Source organism: Pseudoliparis swirei, chromosome 24 (assembly GCF_029220125.1).
Source record: "Pseudoliparis swirei isolate HS2019 ecotype Mariana Trench chromosome 24, NWPU_hadal_v1, whole genome shotgun sequence".
NCBI classification, from domain to species: Eukaryota; Metazoa; Chordata; class Actinopteri; order Perciformes; family Liparidae; genus Pseudoliparis; species Pseudoliparis swirei.
In genome coordinates, this window is record NC_079411.1 from 21,336,946 (window position 1) to 21,355,423 (window position 18,478).

Below are 18,478 nucleotides of genomic sequence, written 5' to 3' on the forward strand. Positions count from 1 at the left end.
TGATTAAGATGAGAGGAAATATAATCAGCCTACCGGTATCGTTGTCAGGCCTTTGTGTCACTTTGAATAAGTTGTGGACAAAACAATGACCATATGAACACCTTAAGTGTTGCAGCTGGAAAATGATGGGTCTACATTACCATATAATATACTGGTTGACTTTGCCTCTAGGAATCAAATATATCGTACTTTTACCTATAATATTATCTTTTGATTCAAATAACTTTGAATCTGAAAAATAAGTAACTTCCACATTAATGCAGTGGAGTAAAAATAGTACAGCAATAATATTTCTCTCTGAAAAGTAGTGATTACCTCTGAAATGCACTCAAGTACACAATGACATCACGTGCAGCCTCAATACTTTCAAGTATTTTTTAAATCTTTATTATATGGTGTCAAACAGCAATACATAAGGAATAACATCAAACAGAATAGCATGTTAACTACACTCGTTCCCTATGGTTTTGTAGCCATGGGAGCTCTATAATAATAATGATTACACACCCTAATGAACAGAGTCATACACATCACACACATGGCCAGAAAAAAAAAGCTGCTGTTTTTTTTAAGGCATTTCACATCCTACAGTTATTTGCTTAAATCTTTATCGGTGGTTTCGTACTGGTGACAAATTAGATTTTCAGAAAATGCATGTTTTTCTTCTTCTTCTTCCCCTGAAGGGATGTGTGTACTTAGAAAAGTGTGGCAGTGCAGTTGGAGTAGAAGGGATGTTTATTTCTCCAGACACCAATGAATGGCTTGGTTTACAGTGTAAAGATAACGGCTCGATGAACCATTGTTATAGCTGTGTTTTATAAAATGTGGCTTGTATTTCTTAATTTCTTGTACATCTCTGGATCTCAGACCTACAGAATTATAACAGGCCACTGTGTAGAGACACAGACACACTCACTACAGTACTAAAATACCGATCACAAGTAAAACATCGGGAAGCCACAACAGTCTGCCGTACAATCAGGAGTTTTTTTGTTCTCATCACATGTGCAGCGGGAGAAGAAGCCGTGTTAAAGCACACAAGCAGAAAAACAACACGCCACACGCCTCTCATACGAAGAGATGTCTAGTGTTGAGGTCGTTGCTACAACAGACATGTTGCCCAGTCATGGCCACAGTTATGTAGAGAGGAACGGCGTTCTAGCAGCTTTCTGTATTTTGAGCATCGATGTCATGGTTTTCTTCTGGCTGAGTGATATGATATGAATTCTGGAGCTCAAAAAATGTGCTTTGAGCTTTTTTTTTAATGATGCATACAATTCGTCTTCACCCAGATGGATCATAGAGGATCGTGTAGATATGTGCTAAATATGCTGCGTCGTCCCTCCTTTACAGCATTCTTTGCTTCACTTAATGTGCAAACTGTTTCGCAAATTTGGTATTTTTTACATTCCCTTTATAAGTGCATTAAAGTGGATTTTTACTTCTTATCTTCATAGCTTTCGAGGCCTATATCTAAGTCACATCCTGCAGTAATAAGTTATAACCCACAGGCTTACAAGCAAGTCTATTACAGTTATGAATAAGTGTTGTGCATGATGATGCTCAGCATGGCAGGTGGTACAAAGGGAAGGCATTAGCCGGCCTTTTAACAAGGAAAATGGTGTCAAATAAGCAACGGGCCGATGGATTCCATGCAAAGCATGACGTCTACACACACCATGCAAATTATGCTCGATTAATACGTTTGTTTTAACTTCTTCAGCTTCAAATCTCGGTTTAAATACGACGGGAATCCACGTTTTTTTGAGAATGAAACTTTACCGGGAAGTTAGAAAGGAGGTGGAAGAGGAGAATCTTCCACGCTGTTGCCATGCAGAACTGATTGGACTGCAGTCAGACGGGGATCACGTGTAGCTTAAGGAACTCCGACTCTAAATATTGTCTCAGTAATACACCGTCGCATATCATTGTTTGTCTTGGCTGTGGACCGTGTGTGTCCTCACTTAACGGTTTATGTTGCGGACGCGCACACACACACACACACACACACACACATGCTTCCTTTGGAATGTGTTGAGAGTAAAGCTCCTCGCAGCTTGTGGTGGTGTAGTGAATGACCAGAGTTGTTATCTACGGTATCACATATCAAAGTTGAATATTATATTTTAAGTGTGCTCGCTTTGATGTTGAGTGTGTGAAGGAGAAAAAGAGAGAGAGAGAGAGAGAGAGAGTGAGAGTGAGAGAGAGAGCACGGATGCACCGTGATCTTGTAGCGGTTACAGTAAAGTTATATTGAATTCCCTTTTGGGAGAACACACACGTGGGGGGGACAAATGGGAGGGACAAATGGGAGGGGGAGGGGCAGCCCCATGTAAAACAAACATCTAGATCCCGCAGTCTACACACACTTGTGGACATCCAACACACACCAGTGCAGATGGAAAACCAGGGCGATCTCACGATGCGCTCATAATAAGGAGCTATCGTCGTTAGAGACCCACAAGTGTCGACGTCCAAAGGCTCAGGGTTTGTTTTATTCACGGAGAATGGAACGTGGAATGGGTTTGCAGGGTAACGGGTGGCAAAACGAGTTTACAGGAGAGGCTCTACATTTTCTGAGTGGTGGGCATGTCGCTGGGCTCTTGCTGCTGCTTCTCCATCTTGTTGGTGGTGGTGACCACCGTCTCCTCGTAGACTTCACTCTGGGACGCCTTGCCTCCGGACTTGCTCGGCTGCTGGTCCTCGTCCTTGCCTTCCCTCTTGGAGCTCTTGCCGGAGCTGGTGTACATACGGCTCTGGTAGTTGTAGCCCAGGCCAATACTTGCGCTCATGGAGGAGCCGGGGTAGCTGAACCCCGTCCCGATGCGGGTCTCCTCCCCTTCCAGTAGTTTCCTAGGAGACGACGGAGGGGAGGGTTTAGATATGGATAGAGATAACGTGAAGATAACGGTCAGGAACAATGCAATATATTGACCCACCAAATGCCGGTATGTTAGTGTTTTTAAGTTACGTTTGGTTATCTAACTCAGGGGTTCTCAAATGGGGGTACGTGTACCCCTGGGGGTACGTGAAGGACATCTAGGGGATACATTAGATTTGTTTTAAATATATTTAAAATGAGCATCCATTAAAAAAGCCTTTGAAAATAGTTATTTAATAAATATAAAAAAATATATAAGTTTAAATTCATAAACTGAATTGTATATATTATATATTATATGCAAATTGTATTATCTCTTTTTCTCAACCCAAAATGCTTTGCAGGGGGATACTCGGCTGAAATAATTATTTCACAGGGGGTACGTCACTGAAAAAAGCTTGAGCACCACTGATCCAACGTGTCGTGTGTGAGTTGTCTTTGTGAGATGAACCTACCTGTAAGCTGCGATTTCAATATCCAGTGCCATCTTGACATTCAGCAGATCCTGGTACTCCCTCAGGTGGTAAGCCATCTCGCCCTTGGTGGCCCTCAGGTCGTTATCCAGCTCCACCATATTGTCCTATAAGGGCAATAGAAGAGGAAAAGAAAAGTATAGGCCAGGGTTCAACATTTACACCCGTCTCGTGGTCACGTGGTCACGTTTCTTGCAGAGGATTAATCGCATGTGCCCAAACAAAGACCTGTCAATCATAATATAAGCCTCAGTATCGTATTGCTCATCGTTTATGAGCATAATGCGCTGAAATATTTCTCCTAAATTCTACACTGGGAGGGAATAATCCACAACTACACTAAAACGACTCGTTTTTAGGTCACATATATAAGTGGGCGTTGTCCCGATGCAGCTGCTGAGCGCGTGTCCCAGGGGGATGAGTTTCAGCACCACGGACAGAGCTCAGCTGCTCCTCACATTGTTATTGCTCTGAAAACGCGTCACAGTGTATTCATTTCAATTAAAAAATAAAAACTTGAATGACTAGGAGTCAAATGGGAGTAAACGAGTCATTAAAGGGGGATTTACCTGGTAGTTTCCAATCTCCACATTGTGCCTATCCTCCATCTCCCGGAGCTGCTTCTCCAGAGACTCGTTGGTTCCCCTGAGACTCTCCGTCTCGATGGTCTTGGACTGCAGCTGCCTCCGGAACTCGTTCAGTTCCTCCCTGCTGGAGCGGATGGCGTCGTTGTTCCGGGTGGCGTGCTCGGACAAGTCGGCGAACTTGGTCTTGTACCACTCCTCGGCGGACTGCATGTTCTTGGACGACATGGACTCGTATTGGCATCGAATCTCCTTCAGGGCGGAGGTGAGATCCGGCTTGGACACCTCCATCTCCACGGACACCTGGGCAGCGTGGATCATCTCCGTCAGCTCGGCCACCTCCTCCTCGTGCACCTTCCTGAGGAAGTTGATCTCGTCCAGCAGAGATTCCACCTTCTTCTCCAAGTCCAGGCGCACCATGGTGGCGTCATCCACGTCTTTCTTGAAGGCCTTGAGGGTGAGTTCCGCGCCCTCCCGGGCACGGTACTCCTCTTCGTATTTCCCCCTGAGCTTCTGCAGGTCGTCTTCGATACAATCCCTCTCGATCACGAGCTGGGACTTCTCCCCGTTCAGCTCCTCGAGCTGCGAGCGCAGCTCACGGATCTCCTGCTGGTAAAGCTCGGCCAGCCGGGACGGCTCGGTCTGCCGCTGGCGCAGCGCGGACAACTCCGTCTCCAGCACTTTGTTGTGCTGCTCCAAGTTGCGCACTTTGTCGATGAACATGGCAAAGCGGTCGTTGAGCCCTTGCATTTGCTCCTTCTCGTTGGTGCGCACGATTTTGAACTCATTGTTGAGGACGCTGCTCTGGGTCATGTCGAAGGTCTCCGACGACATGAGGCGGCCGGACTTTCTGTTGTACGCACCCATGGATGAGACGTTGCTCCGGGTCCCGGAAGAGGACCGGTAAGCTCCCCGGGAGGACACGTTCATCGTGGTCCGTGATGGAGAGGACGCATAACGGGGAGATTCCCCGAAAATCTTCCTGTAGGAGGAGGAGGAAATGGCTTCAGATCCGTAGCTCATCTTGGCGTGAATGCAGTGAGAGCAGAGCAGTGGGCGCGTCTCCTTTATATAGGGGGACCAACCCAGGCACTCAATAATGCCCGATGGTAACATCCGGATCCATTGGTTCCACATGCGTCAGGTAGCCCCAATGCACATAATCAATGCTCGAGGTGCATTTCATGATTAAAAACACAAGTATTATATGTCTACAATAATATGTTTATTGGTCCAGATGTGCGCAGTTGTTCTTTGTGTGGAGCAGATGGAACTGTCCTGTTTGGCGCAGTGGTGCGTCAGTGTGTGATGCTTGTTGCACATTTACACTTTAAACGGACACATCGTACTATAATTATTCTTCCAGAAAGCACACCGTTAGCTTGTATATTAGGTAACCACTATCACTCTTTCTGTATTTAGACTAAATCAAATATTAAGAACCGAGAAAACTCAAAATTGTTAACGAACCCTCACCCACCCGAAATCCAATGAGGATGCACGTTGCTTAAAACATATATCTGTTGGAGTTTCAACTGTTTTGTAAATCATTGCATTGCCACTTTCCATAAGTTACAACATTATGCTCAAATAAATATTTTACAGGTGTGTTGTGCCTCTTGTTCTCACACGTCTGCAGTGAGGCTATACCATTGATAAATGAAGAGCTGCTGGACATGGACTTTGTGAGTAGTAGAACAAAATAGAGGTGCATGTGAGTTTCACTTTGGGGTTGTGCAATTAAATAAAGTGGCAATTAAATAAAGATTGTCCATTTTAAGATTAAAAAAAAACCGCATCTTGTGTCAAAGTTTTGGCTTTGAGGTTGCACCGTGGGACTTTAGAGCTGCCTCTTTGAAAAACAAAAAAAGTTTATGATATTAATTCAGATTCAATTGTGTTTTTATTTATTTAAGTAAAGTTAAGATAGTCTCATTTTCGTCTGGTGTATATTTCATTTTGCGCAGCGTCCCTTGTAAACAGCATCCCACTGACTGCCCTCTGCTGCCCTCTGCTGGCAGGTTGCGGAACAGCAAGCACACGTGAATACGACAGATACATCAGTTGTGGGGTGATTTCCCCAAGAGGCAAAGACAAGCCTACAGTCAGGTTCAGACAGTTATCAAACCTGATTTGGATTTTCTGACAGTATCAGGTGCCATTTAAATGAGCTGTAAACTGAGAGACTCACAATGGAGCAGAATGTGTAAATGTGAGCCTCCGAGATGCCCCACAAGAGGAGGTCTGTCATATGCCACTCGAAATCTGATGCGCTGATATCATCGTTGCAAAGTCCGTGTATTAATAAAATGTCGCCCCTTCAAGCCAAAGCAAATCAGCTTGTGACAGGGAGGCACGTAGTTATTATGACAATGTCAATGGAAAATAATTGATTTCCTAAATTATCTAGAAATGCCCTGTTGACCTCTGCTGTGGAATTGTGGAAGCCATATTAAATATACTGTCACCTCTGTGCTGTAGCATAATGAATCTGAAAGTATATGACTGAAGCTGAGGTATACTGACTTTGTATGTTTGAGGTTGTTCAAGTCCAAAGGGTAAATATACTCACAGCTTTTTATATAGTTTATGTTTTCTGAACCTGAATGTAACCACTTTAACCTCAAAGCCATTGTTTGATTTTAGACCCACACCAAGGAATGTGCAACTGTCCAAATACATGGGCTGTACCGTAAATATGCTTAATGTCATTGTTTATTATCCAGTGGTGGAAATTAGTTAAGTACATCTACTCAATTTGAATATATAAGTTACATTTTTAGTATACTTTATTTGAGTATTTCCATTTTATGCTGCTTAATTATTCTGCACTCCAATACATTTCAGTTGCTGTACTGTTTACCCCATTGTCTGACAGCTACTGCAAAGTTAGTGTTTATGTTCATGTTTTTTACATTATATTAATGTTTGACTATTTAGTTATTATTTTGTACTATGTCTTGTGTGCACTTTACCCCTTCGCTGCTGATAAAGGAGTATCTTATCTTATCTTATTTGAGGTTAAGAATTACACAAATTATGACACTCATAAAATAAAACAATATTTTATTGCATTTGGCATTTATTTCATAAAAAGACATGTAATAATAATAAAATTAAACATATTCATCAAAGGAAAAGCAACATAACGTTTGACATATTTTACATTTTAACGAAAAACTTAACATATAGCAATTTAAAAACGCACCTTCATTCATAAAATCAGCATCATTGGGACTACAGATGAACAAATAACCTCTTGGCTAACTCTGGCACATTTACTGAAATGTTTTTATTAATGTGCACTGTCCCTGATGAAATAAACCCAATATGACCTTTGCCGTCAGAGAAACTCCAGCAATGGTTTCCACACTTTTCCTCTTGTATAATGTGAGTTCAAGATGCCTTCTCCTTCACTCATATACGACAATACATTGTTGACAATCTTACAGTATTTTACCAAATAAAAAGAGCACATATGAGACAAATGACTACAAATCAGTGTGACAGATTGCTTCTTTCCCACCCTATTAATCATTATCCTCAGATTTATCTGGTGACCCTTTGTAGGGGTCCTGACCCCATGGCAACTACAGGAATAAACTACTTAACTGTATCTAAAGTAGATAAAGTAGCTCCACCTCGACCATGGCTACACCAGTCAAATGCATTATTGCAACACTGCATTGTCACATATATAAATACATCAGTCTCGGGTACATTTCTCCCAGAATGAGAATGTGTACTTGTTTAACAGTATGCATACCTGTTGTATTGTCAATTTATACAGTAAATAAGTATTTCTCCCACCGACTGACGATGTCAATCACAGAATACAAGCACGTGTCATCATACGAATCTGCACCTGAGTAATTGTGAACAGCGGTCAGCAAACAATAAGACAACTTATTGACATTGCTTGAGCCTTCTTGTTGTTGTTTTCGTTGAGTTGGACAAACGCAGGTGAATAGTTTGTAACAAGGGTTGTAACTTGAGTAAAGCCTCCTCTATTCAATGTCACAGGCAAATGAGCGCGTGCATCAAGATGAATAGATGGCGGTCCGTCTCCGTGTCTCGACCGATAACGGAAAGCGAGACCGCGGTGTCACGTTTTTTCCTGTGTCACGACGACACGGAGTCCCGCCTCCTCTTGATACTCCGATAAACGCCGCCCCCTGAACGTCTCATAACAACAACTGTTAGCACACAGAGAGGCAGCGAGAGAGAGAGAGAGAGGTAGAGAGACAGCAAAGAGCAGGCACAGCAGGAATACCCGTCTGCTGCCTGGCGTTTACAGTGAAGACAGAGAGAAGAATACACCGCTCGTCAACCGTTTATCTCCGACTTCGGCTCCGCTCCTCACGGCGCATGCTCAGACCAACTGACGCTGCAGTTGTTTTATTCAGGAACTCAGAGGTGAGTACAGTAGCGCCAGTCGCGCGGCGAACGAAATCTTGCCCCCCTCCTCCAACACTTTGTGTGTGTGTGCTGTCGAAATAAAGGCTAACGCGTTAGCTTCGTCCCCGGGACCCACCGTCTCGGTACACGTCAGGCTGGGACCTGGGGGTGTAGGTGGGGGCTGTGCTAGCTATAGCGGCTACGGTTCCAACCGTCGAGCGGGACGCGGCGGCGGCGGCGGCGGCGGTCACCTTTTCTTCGCTGCTAGCTTGCGACGACACTTTTATGGGCAAGTTAGCGGAAGCTAAGTGTCTCAGCCGTCACCGCCCGGGTGAGCAGAGCAGCCCGACGCGGCGGCGGCGGCGGCGATGCTCATCAAGAGTGTCCGTTAAACGGGCGACGTTAAGTAGTCGTTGCTGGAGGTGGACGTCGACTTCCATGTCTCTCAACAACGGCGACTTTTGAAAAAAAAAAAAAGAGTTGTGTTTTGTGTTGCCCCCCCCCCCCCACTGTTGTTGGTCGCAGTCGTGTTTTTTTGAGTGTTTCCCGAGCCCAGTTCATACTGTATATACATTTATAAAAAACAAAAAAAAAATTAAAAAAATCCCCCCCACCCCCACCTCCTGAAAACAATATGTTGTTTTGATGCTCCTGCACCGTTTGTGGACCATTCGCCTCAGCCTCTCATTTGCATCGGTGCTGGCCCCCCGAAAGAAGGAGACCTCCTCTCCTCCTCTCACTTTCCCTGCTCCCTGTCGTGACAGAGTGATAAAGTGTTGGCAATGGGGAGAAAAACAAACCCTACAAGGCTTCCCACTAAGGCAGGAATTTACAAGGCTTTCCAGGGATTGTTGGTCTTAAGCCAGTCTGGTTGATATCTGGGTGCCTTCACTTCATCACGTTATAAATATTGCCTGGTTGAGTGTGAACTCTTGTTTAACGCTGCCTTGTGAGTGGGACGAGATGTTGTTGGTGCCAGGCTGCACTGCAACTGGTCTGACCTCTTGCTTGACGGCATGTCCTCCGCACACCACAGGAAAATCCCTGATTTTAAGGATGTTGGGATTTTTTGGGGTTCCTTAACCGTTAATATTGGCTTACTTTCAATGTTGAGCACAATGCACATACTGGTATATCAATAAATGGTTATAACATATTTTTTTGGTGAAGCAGCTAGTTACATTGTTGCAGGATTACACAAGTGGAAATTCGCACAATTACTCCTTTTTAATGTTGTTATTTTGATGAAATACTTTAGCCACGCAACAAACAAGGGGACGACATCTGAATGATAAAAAAACAAAAGTTGGGCAAAACTGGGTGGTGGCGATGCTGTTGCACAAGAGCACTACGCACATGTTTTGACGGACCTGAATAACGAGTGGCCTGAGAACCATCGGGCGACATCAGCAGAATGTGCCAATCGAGATGCAGGAAAGAAAATTCCTCGGCAAAAACCGGGGGATGTACGCGACGAGGCTTCCGATGTTTCCAGCCAACTCGGCCTCTAAAACTTCCAACGACAGATGATGTGACATGAAGAATTTGGACAACTTTGTTGTCGTGATGTGTCCCAGGGCCAGTGCAAGTCATGCCTCCTGCTAAAGCTGCTACATTCCAGCAAGTACAGCTTGAGATGCATATGGGTTCAATCAGCAGTTGATCCAGAAACACAAACTCCTGCTGACTGGGGATGGATCTAGAAAGGTGATCTGTGGCAGATCTCATGGACTAACCACCCGCCCCCCCCCCCCCCCCCAGAATAAATTAGTTGATTTATACATTCACTCAAACTGTTCATTCTATTCAGGTTACATATTTCTTCATTGTGAAAAATGTGTCCTGAAAGTTGCACATGACAAAACATTTGACATTACATTTTATGTTTTTTTTCTAACTCAGTTACATGATTTATAATAGTAACCACAGGATCATATTTAGATTCTCATGTGCAAAATAAAAATCTTTTTAAACATAATTTCTAATAAACATAATGCTGATATTATGTTGCGTTTGTATATTTTTTGTACATTACATTTGAAATGATTTTTGAGTAAATGGCAGATGGAGATATATAAAAAGGTATTTTTTCTAAATGGGACAACCGATTTGTCAATCGGCTCGCAAAATAAAATTGTATTCTGTAAAATTGCGACCATTTGGGAATGGGACTTTTTCCAAGTCACTCAAAAACAAATATTGGTGCTTCTTTTCAGATTCTAAAGATGTGTGTGTGTGTGTGTGTGTGTTTGACCATACACATTTAAACTGAGCCCCTCCATATGTGTTGCTTTTCCCAGACACTAAAAGCTTTTCAAGATGACCACTTCATGGAGCGACAGACTGCAGAACTACGCAGACTTACCCGCCAACTTGGACGGCGTGTCGATGAAGAAATACAGAAGAGAGCCGTACCATCGGTAAGAAACGCGTGTGGCGGTAAAAAAAAAGGTGCATTTCTGAATATCTGAAACGACATCTAGATGAAATACCGGAGGGTTTTATGTCATAAATTGAGCAGCCAGACACAAATAATGTACCCTGTTGATGTGCTGTGAATATAAATATCCCAATGATGTTTTTTTACTTTGAAGAAATGTATAATTACAAAGTCAGTTCACATAAGTTGATCACACTTTGAAAAGTGAATTGGTCACAACCCTGAAAACACATATATTCCAACAATATACGAATCAAGTCAACAAATGCAAAATGTGATCAAACTGCATCAGGAATCATGGAAATTAAAACGTGGATTTTTCTTAATAATCTGAAAACCAAATAGCTGTTGAACATCAAACTCCGGCTTTTTAAGTAATTTCCAATTAATTTCACCAAATCATCACATATATTAAGAAACTTATTTACTCGGTGTTAAAACCAGAATATGTCCAGCTGAAGGCTCGTAACTCTCCTTCGTCATGTCCTCATTACTTAGGAGAAAATAAGCCTCACTGGGTTTGTGAGCTTAATTCTTTAAATGGGTTTGGCTGGTTCTCACACAGTAGAAGCAGTGGATTGTGTTTTTGGGGGGTGTTTTTCATACTCGTGCAGAAAAATTCCTCTCGGTCTCATGGCAAATTGTCACCAGACCGCCGAGGTCACGGACGGCGAGCGCATGAATACGAAGCTCTGTCGTCGGCTCCGAGGCCAAAATGATTACCCTCCACATTCATGGTACGATCAAACTGAATAGTTTTTTTTATCAACACTTCAGCACCACAGCAGAGTCTTTCCATAGGTGGACTTCCTTGTTGCTGTATCTGTTGGCTGAAAACGCCCTGTACACACACACGTGCCCCCCCCCCCCCCTGACTGAAGGGCTCATGTAAGGAGGCATTTAGTAATAAAACGTGTTGTGCGCTTCAATGATTAACTCGGCCTGCTCGCCATTATATAACCAGCGACGCTCACGGGGACCACAAAACTGTCACTCATCTGTGAGCTGTGTGTGTGTGTGTGTGCTGACACAAGACCCCCAGTCTGTGATGCCCCCCCCCCTCCCCCTCTCCCCAGGCTCTCCAGATACTCCCATGCAAAAGATAACAAAGGTGCAAAGGTGGCGTTGAGCTCGCTCAGACCAAATGCTCGTGACCTGAAGTTACGCCTCGTTAAAGGTCTGCTCAGCCATCCTTGTGAGAGGCCAATGAAAGGGGGGGTGTGGGGGGGGGGCACATTGTGTTTATCTCACAGATGGACGGAGGCCATTACTTCAAAGTAGGAGCTCAGCTAGAACAATGCAGCCCGACAGCGAGCATTGCGTATCGCGTAGCGGAGGGCTGACGACTCTCTGCCCGGCACGGATAAAACGTTCCTATCTCTGGGACTCGAAAATAACCGTCTGTTGAGATTTAAAAACAAATCTGTTTGGTCGTCGCGCAGCTGCGCTCGGACGGAGCGTGAGCCGTTGAGGGATTGTGGGTTGTGGGCGTGGCCCGTGTGAGATATTTGAGGCGATGAGGTCAAAGTCGAGGCGGACTCTGGTAATCAAGTCGCCCCGCCCATTGTCAATACGGGCGAGGCGTTGTGATTAATGGACGCCCTTCACTCATTCCACACATGCATTGAGGCAGAGGTCATATCTGAAATGACAACGGTTCAACAAAATAAAAGAGATGTCGATTTAGTTTGAAATCCTTCTCTTGAAACGGCGTCCGCCCACTCAGTGCAGAGAAATGCTGACAGTAGTGCATTTTTTTTTTTTTTACGAGGCGTATTCTGTGTAATCTATATAAGCAGCATAAGGCCGTAATGAGTATCTTATAACTGAATATCTTGAGGACTAATCTGTGAATGCCTGCTGTTGAAATTTAAATACCACTGATAACATTTTAATATGTCATTATTAAAGTTTTACGATTTAAAAAAAAATTATTTAAAAGAATCTCATCTGAACTTGTTTTTTTTGGGGGATCGTGTAACTGAATTGGTGTCTGGATTTAATCAGTTTGAGCGTTTTAAGTTTTAGACTTAACGTGAAGCAAGAAGATTTCATATTTATTGAATTGAGTAACTGGGAAATAAAAATAGATGAATATATGAATAACAGTAAAGAAAAGTTTGTTTTAAAATGAATGCCATTCAAAACATTGTCTTATAATAAAAAACGTTTTGCCGACAATAAAATTTGGGGTATTTATTTCTCTTATCATTTCCATAGAATCCGTCCATTATAAGTGTGTGTGTGTGTGTGTGTGTGTGAGGGCCCACGAACGTCACGCTGCTCATCAGCAACACTGACCGACAACAACAGAGAACGGCGCGGAACGGCCACAATCATTTTTGCAACAAGTCAGAAAAATGTCTGAATGCAGAGAGAGAGAGAGAGAGGGAGAGAGAAGAGGGGGATGGGATGGGATGGGGGGGGGGGGCATTGTTTGTGGCTGTCCTGTGTAGCACGGAGAGTCAAAGTGAAGTTTAATTTCGCCCAGAATGCATCGCCAGTCGTCTGCTGGACTAACCTCTAAATGGGAGCTCGTTCACTACGGATCGGCCGCCAGGTATTTCACAACGGATTTTGAGATTGATGATGTCACAGATACGTTTGATAAGATAAGTGGAGAAGATAAGTTGATAAGTCGTCTCTCGGAGCCACTCGGTTTGGTATCCCAGTAATGTGCTTGACGAGGGTGACGTGCTCTCGTCTGCGCACACTCACAAGGCCAATAAGCTGATTCCCGATTCTGATTTTAGCCAATAGAAGTCTTATTTCTAGCGTTTATCAATATTGACTCGTCGTGATTATCTCTGAACATTGACTGATGCCGAAGATAAGACGCGTCGGTCCGTGCCAGCAGTCCGAGTAGCAGCTCGTGTCAACCAGGCTATGTAAACATCGTCCATCACCGTGGACCTCAGAGTCCCGATTGACTGATGAGTCAGCGCGATCCAGTCTGCTCGTTTGCTGCAAGATTGGCACGCTTTGAGCGTTTCACAATCCTCTGGTTTCAAGTTTTGTGAACTTCCTGTGGTTTTAGCCGCTGGACACGAGACGTGTGGTTTTTGATTACTCAACCATTTCATTTTTTTTTTGTTACCCATTTTTAGTGCTGCGCTGTTGTGTAATTTATTTGCTGCAACTTTAGTTCGACTTTGTAGTTTCTGACACGTGACACATTTAAACGTTTTATTTTGAATTGTTACGTTGATGTGAAATGCAAAACAAATATTACGGCCATTACATTGTTAAGACTTGTGATGTGTGGTATTTATTTTTCTGTTAAAATTATTTCAGATATTGTCACAAAGGATGATCTTTGCCATGATGATCGATTATTTTGCTTCTCCTATAAGCAATATTTCTTATTCATTGACATTTTAACACAGTGACCTGCCTCTTGGTAACTTGTCTTCAACAGCAGGATTAAAGTTAAATGTTTTATCTTTCTTTAAAAGCTGCTCTGTTCATTTTAGAGTTCTTGTAATGCAGAATTACAGGAGCAACAAAAAAGGAAAATATTCTGTCATGTTAACATAATTTAATTAAAACACAACTTTTCTGTGAATTTTTGATATCATAGATTGTAGATAATTAAATAACGCTCCACATGGCGGCTTGTTGGGATTAGAGGGGCTCAACTTGTGACATCGAATTCCACAGTTTTTGTCATAAGCAGAAAAGTGACTTGAGGCTAAATGAATACCCAAAGTTATGAATGCAAGTGTGTGTGTGTGTGTGTGTGTGTGTGGCAATCTTTTAGTACATTTTCACAATACCATTTTCTGAATGAAGCTATTCTTTTAGCCCACAGTCTGGGTTACAGTTGGTCCTTTCAGTTCTTTTTGAGTCTGCCAGAATAAATGATAATCTTGTTGTTAATCTTGTTGATCGTTTTTGCATTGCCACTAAAACATTTACCTCAACTTGTTTCCTCCAGAGTGTTTGTGAACAGAAGCTTGGCAATGGAGAACATTAAATGCTTTGGCTTTGACATGGATTACACTTTAGCAGGTGAGTTGAATACACATCGACCCAACCCATCATTCCTGGTGCAGAAACTAAATCGCTGCTATATAAATATATAAATATAAAAAATATATATATATTCATATAATAAAAGAAATATATATATACAAAATATATATATAATCAAATAAAACAATATATATATTCATATATATATAGAGATTTAAATATATATATATGAATATATTTTTTTATATATATTGTTTTATTTGATTATATATATGAATATTTTTTAATAATTGTTTTTATTTGATTATATATATATATATATATATAAAACAGGAACAATTATTATACTTTTCTGGTTGTTTACATTCTGTTAAATGTGAGGATTTAAATGATTATATCACTTTCTTGTTCATTGAATGTCCAGATTGGATTTTCTGACTTTCACAATGTGATACTTTGACACACATTTGTCCATATTTCTAACATTTAGTAGCCTAAATAATATAAACCTAAAAAGACAAATGATACAACAAAAGGTTAATCAAGTAATCAAAAGATTCAGCCATTATACTCTACGTTTAAATGTTCGGTACGTAGCTCAAGTTGGCCAGAGGGTTGCAAAGCAGATCCTCAGTTTACATGGACTGTCTTTTCTGTGGTGTTATTAATAATGTAGTACGAGTCCAAAGTGTCACTCGATAGCCCGGATTGAGAGAAAAGGTTTATCTACGCATTAAATGCATCCATGCAAGTCAATCCAAAAAAAGGCATATTTGTTAATGTCGGTCTACATTTTGAGGATTGAGGGAATTTTCTGGAATTTTTTTGGAATCCGTGAAAAACAAATTTCCAGTGACTGAGTCCCCCCTTGAACTTGTTGCCTTGTGTGTTTTGCGTGGACGTTAAAGTCTACAATATCCCCCCTTTTCAACTATATATTTGGCTACCCTGCCATACCCCCACTGAACTGCAGGTTGTTCACCCCACACTATATGATTTAGGTCAGGGGTCTCAGACTCGCGGCCCACGGGTCAATTGCGGCCCGCGGAACGATATTTTGTGGCCCCCTGCCTGAAATCAAAGCTTGGTGTTAGTGCGGCCCGCGCGTTTTTTTCTCACTTGCATCTGGGCGTTTTCTATTTTTTTTAACACTTGTGGGCTACCATAGCTCAGGCTCGTGACAACAACGCGAATTAGCAATTGGTCACTTGTAACATATTTTGGGACTGTCACCGAGTGGAGGGAAAATATATCCTGTCACCCAGTGCTATACGGTTTTTTTCACCCAGCCCCAGTCATGTCTTTTTCTAAACCTGCTGTGAAGAGAAAAGTTGGCGATGAGCACAGACAATTTCAGGAGAAGTGGGAGACGGAATATTTTTTTGTTGAGCACAGGGGCATCCCAACGTGTCTAATATGCACGGATAAAGTTGCGGTGCACAAGGAGTATAATATCAGACGGCATTACTCAACTAAACATGCTGAGGAGTATGCAAAATACCTGGGAGATGAGCGAGAGGACCGGGTCGCCAGACTTAAAACATGTCTACTGAGGCAACAAGATTTTTTCAAGAAAGCAAGCAAAGAGAGTGATGCGGCTGTCAAAGCTAGTTACGTGGTGAGTGAGATGATCGCTAAGGCAGGAAAGCCATTCAAAGACGGCGAGTTCATCAAACAGTGCATGTTACAGGCTGCAAGTATAGTCTGCCCGGAAAAAAAGGGACAGTTTAGTAATATTAGCATTTCAGCCAACACAGTGGCAGAGCGCATTTCTGACATGTCAGGAAACATTTACGATCAACTGCGTGAGAAAGCTAAACATTTCCATTCATTCTCACTCGTTCTTGATGAGAGCACAGACGTCACTGACATTGCGCAGCTCGCAATATATGTCCGTGGTGTTGATGATAATTTTGAAGTGACGAAGGAGTTGCTCACAATGATTCCAATGCATGGCCAGACCACCGGTCAGGAAATATTCCGCCAGCTGTGTGATTCCATTGTGGATGCCGGCTTACTATGGAAGCGTTTTGCTGGAATAACAACTGACGGAGCGCCATCAATGACAGGGAGGAAAAATGGACTGGTGGCACTTGTTAAAAAAAAACTGGAAGAGGAGGGTGTGGAAGAGGCCATTACTCTGCACTGCATTATCCACCAGCAGGCCCTTTGCAGCAAATGCCTGAAGTTTGACAATGTTTGACGTTGTGAAATTCATCAACCATATCAGATCCAGGGGTTTAAAGCACCGGCAGTTTCGCGCTTTTTTGGAGGAAATAGATTCAGCATATGAGGACGTGCTCTACTTCACCGAGGTACGTTGGCTTAGTAGGGGGAAGGTATTGAAGAGGTTTTTTGAGTTGAGAGCAGAAGTGAAAGCCTTCATGGAGAAGGATGGGATGACTGTTCCTGTACTAAGTGATCCCAAATGGCTAATGGACTTAGCTTTTCTGGTTGACATCACACAGGAGCTGAATGTACTTAATAAGAAGTTACAAGGCCAGGGCCAGCTTGTAAGTGCTGCATATGACAATGTCAGAGCATTCTCCACAAAAATTGTATTATGGAAAGCCCAGCTTTCCCAGACAAACCTCTGCCATTTCCCAGCATGCAAGGCACTCATGGATTCAGGCACAACATTCAGTGGTGAGAAGTATGCTGATACCATTGGAAAGCTACAGGATGAATTTGACAACAGGTTTGCAGACTTCAAGACACAGTGCAATTCTGAACTCAAAGCCAAGTTCAGAGAGGTGAGTGGAAAAACAGACAAGCTTGGACAATTTTTGAGAGAATTGCCCCCCACCTTCCCTGAGCTTTCCAGGATGTTTAAGCGGATCATGTGCCTTTTTGGCAGCACCTATCTGTGTGAAAAGCTCTTCTCCACAATGAACTTTAATAAGTCAAAGTTCAGGTCCAAACTTAAAGATGACCATCTTAAAGCCATACTGAGGGTCTCAGTTGCTTCCTCCCTCAAGCCAAATGTGGATCAGCTGTGTGAGAGGAAGCGCTGCCAAGTCTCTGGCAGCAAGGAGTAGGAGGAAGTAAGTTAAGCTTATGTTCTGAAGAACCGTTCATGTTCTGCACGTTCTGACTTATTATTAGTAAAGATTGAGAAGATTGGATCAGTTGTCAGTTTTTTTTTTAATACTTGAAACCCTTTTTTTGTGGAATACTTGATGCGGCCCAGCTTCACCCAGAGTCTACCTCCAGCGGCCCCCAGGTAAGTTGAGTTTGAGACCCCTGATTTAGGTCAATGCCGGTGACCCAGAGCACACACGAAAACATAACAAATATTAAGCCACAAAGTCGATTGTGTCGACATGTTGTTTTTCCCTACTGACCTGTTGCCGGGCAAAAAATATCCAGATTTATTTTTCCACGCCGCTTCACTCCGTCACTCCAGTTTTTGGTCTCACCGTCTATAAATAAATCCTCCCCTGACTTTGAAAAAGCAGGTCACGTTTGTTTGCGGAGTTCACCGGCGATGTCTCCCGAGAGAGAGACCGGGGGGGGGATCACTCGTAGTCCCACCCTGGCTCCGGACCCCCGATCCCCGTTCAGGGTGCTGGATATTGTTCACACGCTCAGCTGTTGACGTGACTCTTTATGGGCGCTCATAACCAAGCTCGGCTATCGTGTGTCTTTTTGGAGGGTGTTCAGGTTTTTGATCCCCGAGGTACTCCATTAACTCCGGGGAGCTGCCGGTGTCCCAGCATGCACCCTG

General features: G+C 43.0%; 3 protein-coding genes across 4 annotated transcripts in view; 2 read left to right on the forward strand and 1 right to left on the reverse strand.

The window, feature by feature from the left end:
- Positions 1-371: 371 nt before the first annotated feature.
- Positions 372-5,044, reverse strand: inab (internexin neuronal intermediate filament protein, alpha b). The gene is made up of 3 exons (XM_056410248.1): positions 3,924-5,044; positions 3,337-3,461; positions 372-2,853 (listed from the first exon to the last, which is right to left on the reverse strand). Exons 1-3 carry the CDS (start codon positions 4,959-4,961, stop codon positions 2,568-2,570), a joined length of 1,449 nt encoding a protein of 482 aa, XP_056266223.1. The 5' UTR covers positions 4,962-5,044; the 3' UTR covers positions 372-2,567.
- A 3,127-nt stretch (positions 5,045-8,171) lies between these two features.
- nt5c2b (5'-nucleotidase, cytosolic IIb) overlaps positions 8,172-18,478 on the forward strand; it is a 31,509-nt gene continuing 21,202 nt past the window's right edge. The window contains exons 1-3 of one of the 2 annotated variants that reach the window (XM_056408605.1): positions 8,172-8,354; positions 10,637-10,756; positions 14,714-14,787. In XM_056408605.1, coding sequence (XP_056264580.1) covers positions 10,656-10,756; positions 14,714-14,787 — 175 coding nt within the window. In that variant the 5' untranslated portion in view covers positions 8,172-8,354; positions 10,637-10,655. Of the gene's footprint in view, positions 8,355-10,636; positions 10,757-14,713; positions 14,788-18,478 lie in introns of those variants that run through there. The other variant, XM_056408606.1, reaches the window with a different exon arrangement.
- Positions 15,177-17,969, forward strand: LOC130189681 (general transcription factor II-I repeat domain-containing protein 2-like). The gene is made up of 2 exons (XM_056408607.1): positions 15,177-17,795; positions 17,942-17,969. Exon 1 carries the CDS (start codon positions 16,049-16,051, stop codon positions 16,952-16,954), a length of 906 nt encoding a protein of 301 aa, XP_056264582.1. The 5' UTR covers positions 15,177-16,048; the 3' UTR covers positions 16,955-17,795; positions 17,942-17,969.

What these genes read in the sequence shown, in the direction of transcription:
- LOC130189681 (XM_056408607.1), top strand. Translation starts at nt 16,049, where the DNA reads ATGTCTTTTTCTAAACCTGCTGTGAAGAGAAAAGTTGGCGATGAGCAC.
- inab (XM_056410248.1), bottom strand. Translation starts at nt 4,961, where the DNA reads ATGAGCTACGGATCTGAAGCCATTTCCTCCTCCTCCTACAGGAAGATT. An exon ending in TGGAGATTGGAAACTACCAG is followed by an intron (nt 3,462 to 3,923) that starts GTAAATCCCCCT and finishes TTGCCCTTATAG; the next exon opens with GACAATATGGTGGAGCTGGA. An exon ending in ATTGAAATCGCAGCTTACAG is followed by an intron (nt 2,854 to 3,336) that starts GTAGGTTCATCT and finishes GTCGTCTCCTAG; the next exon opens with GAAACTACTGGAAGGGGAGG.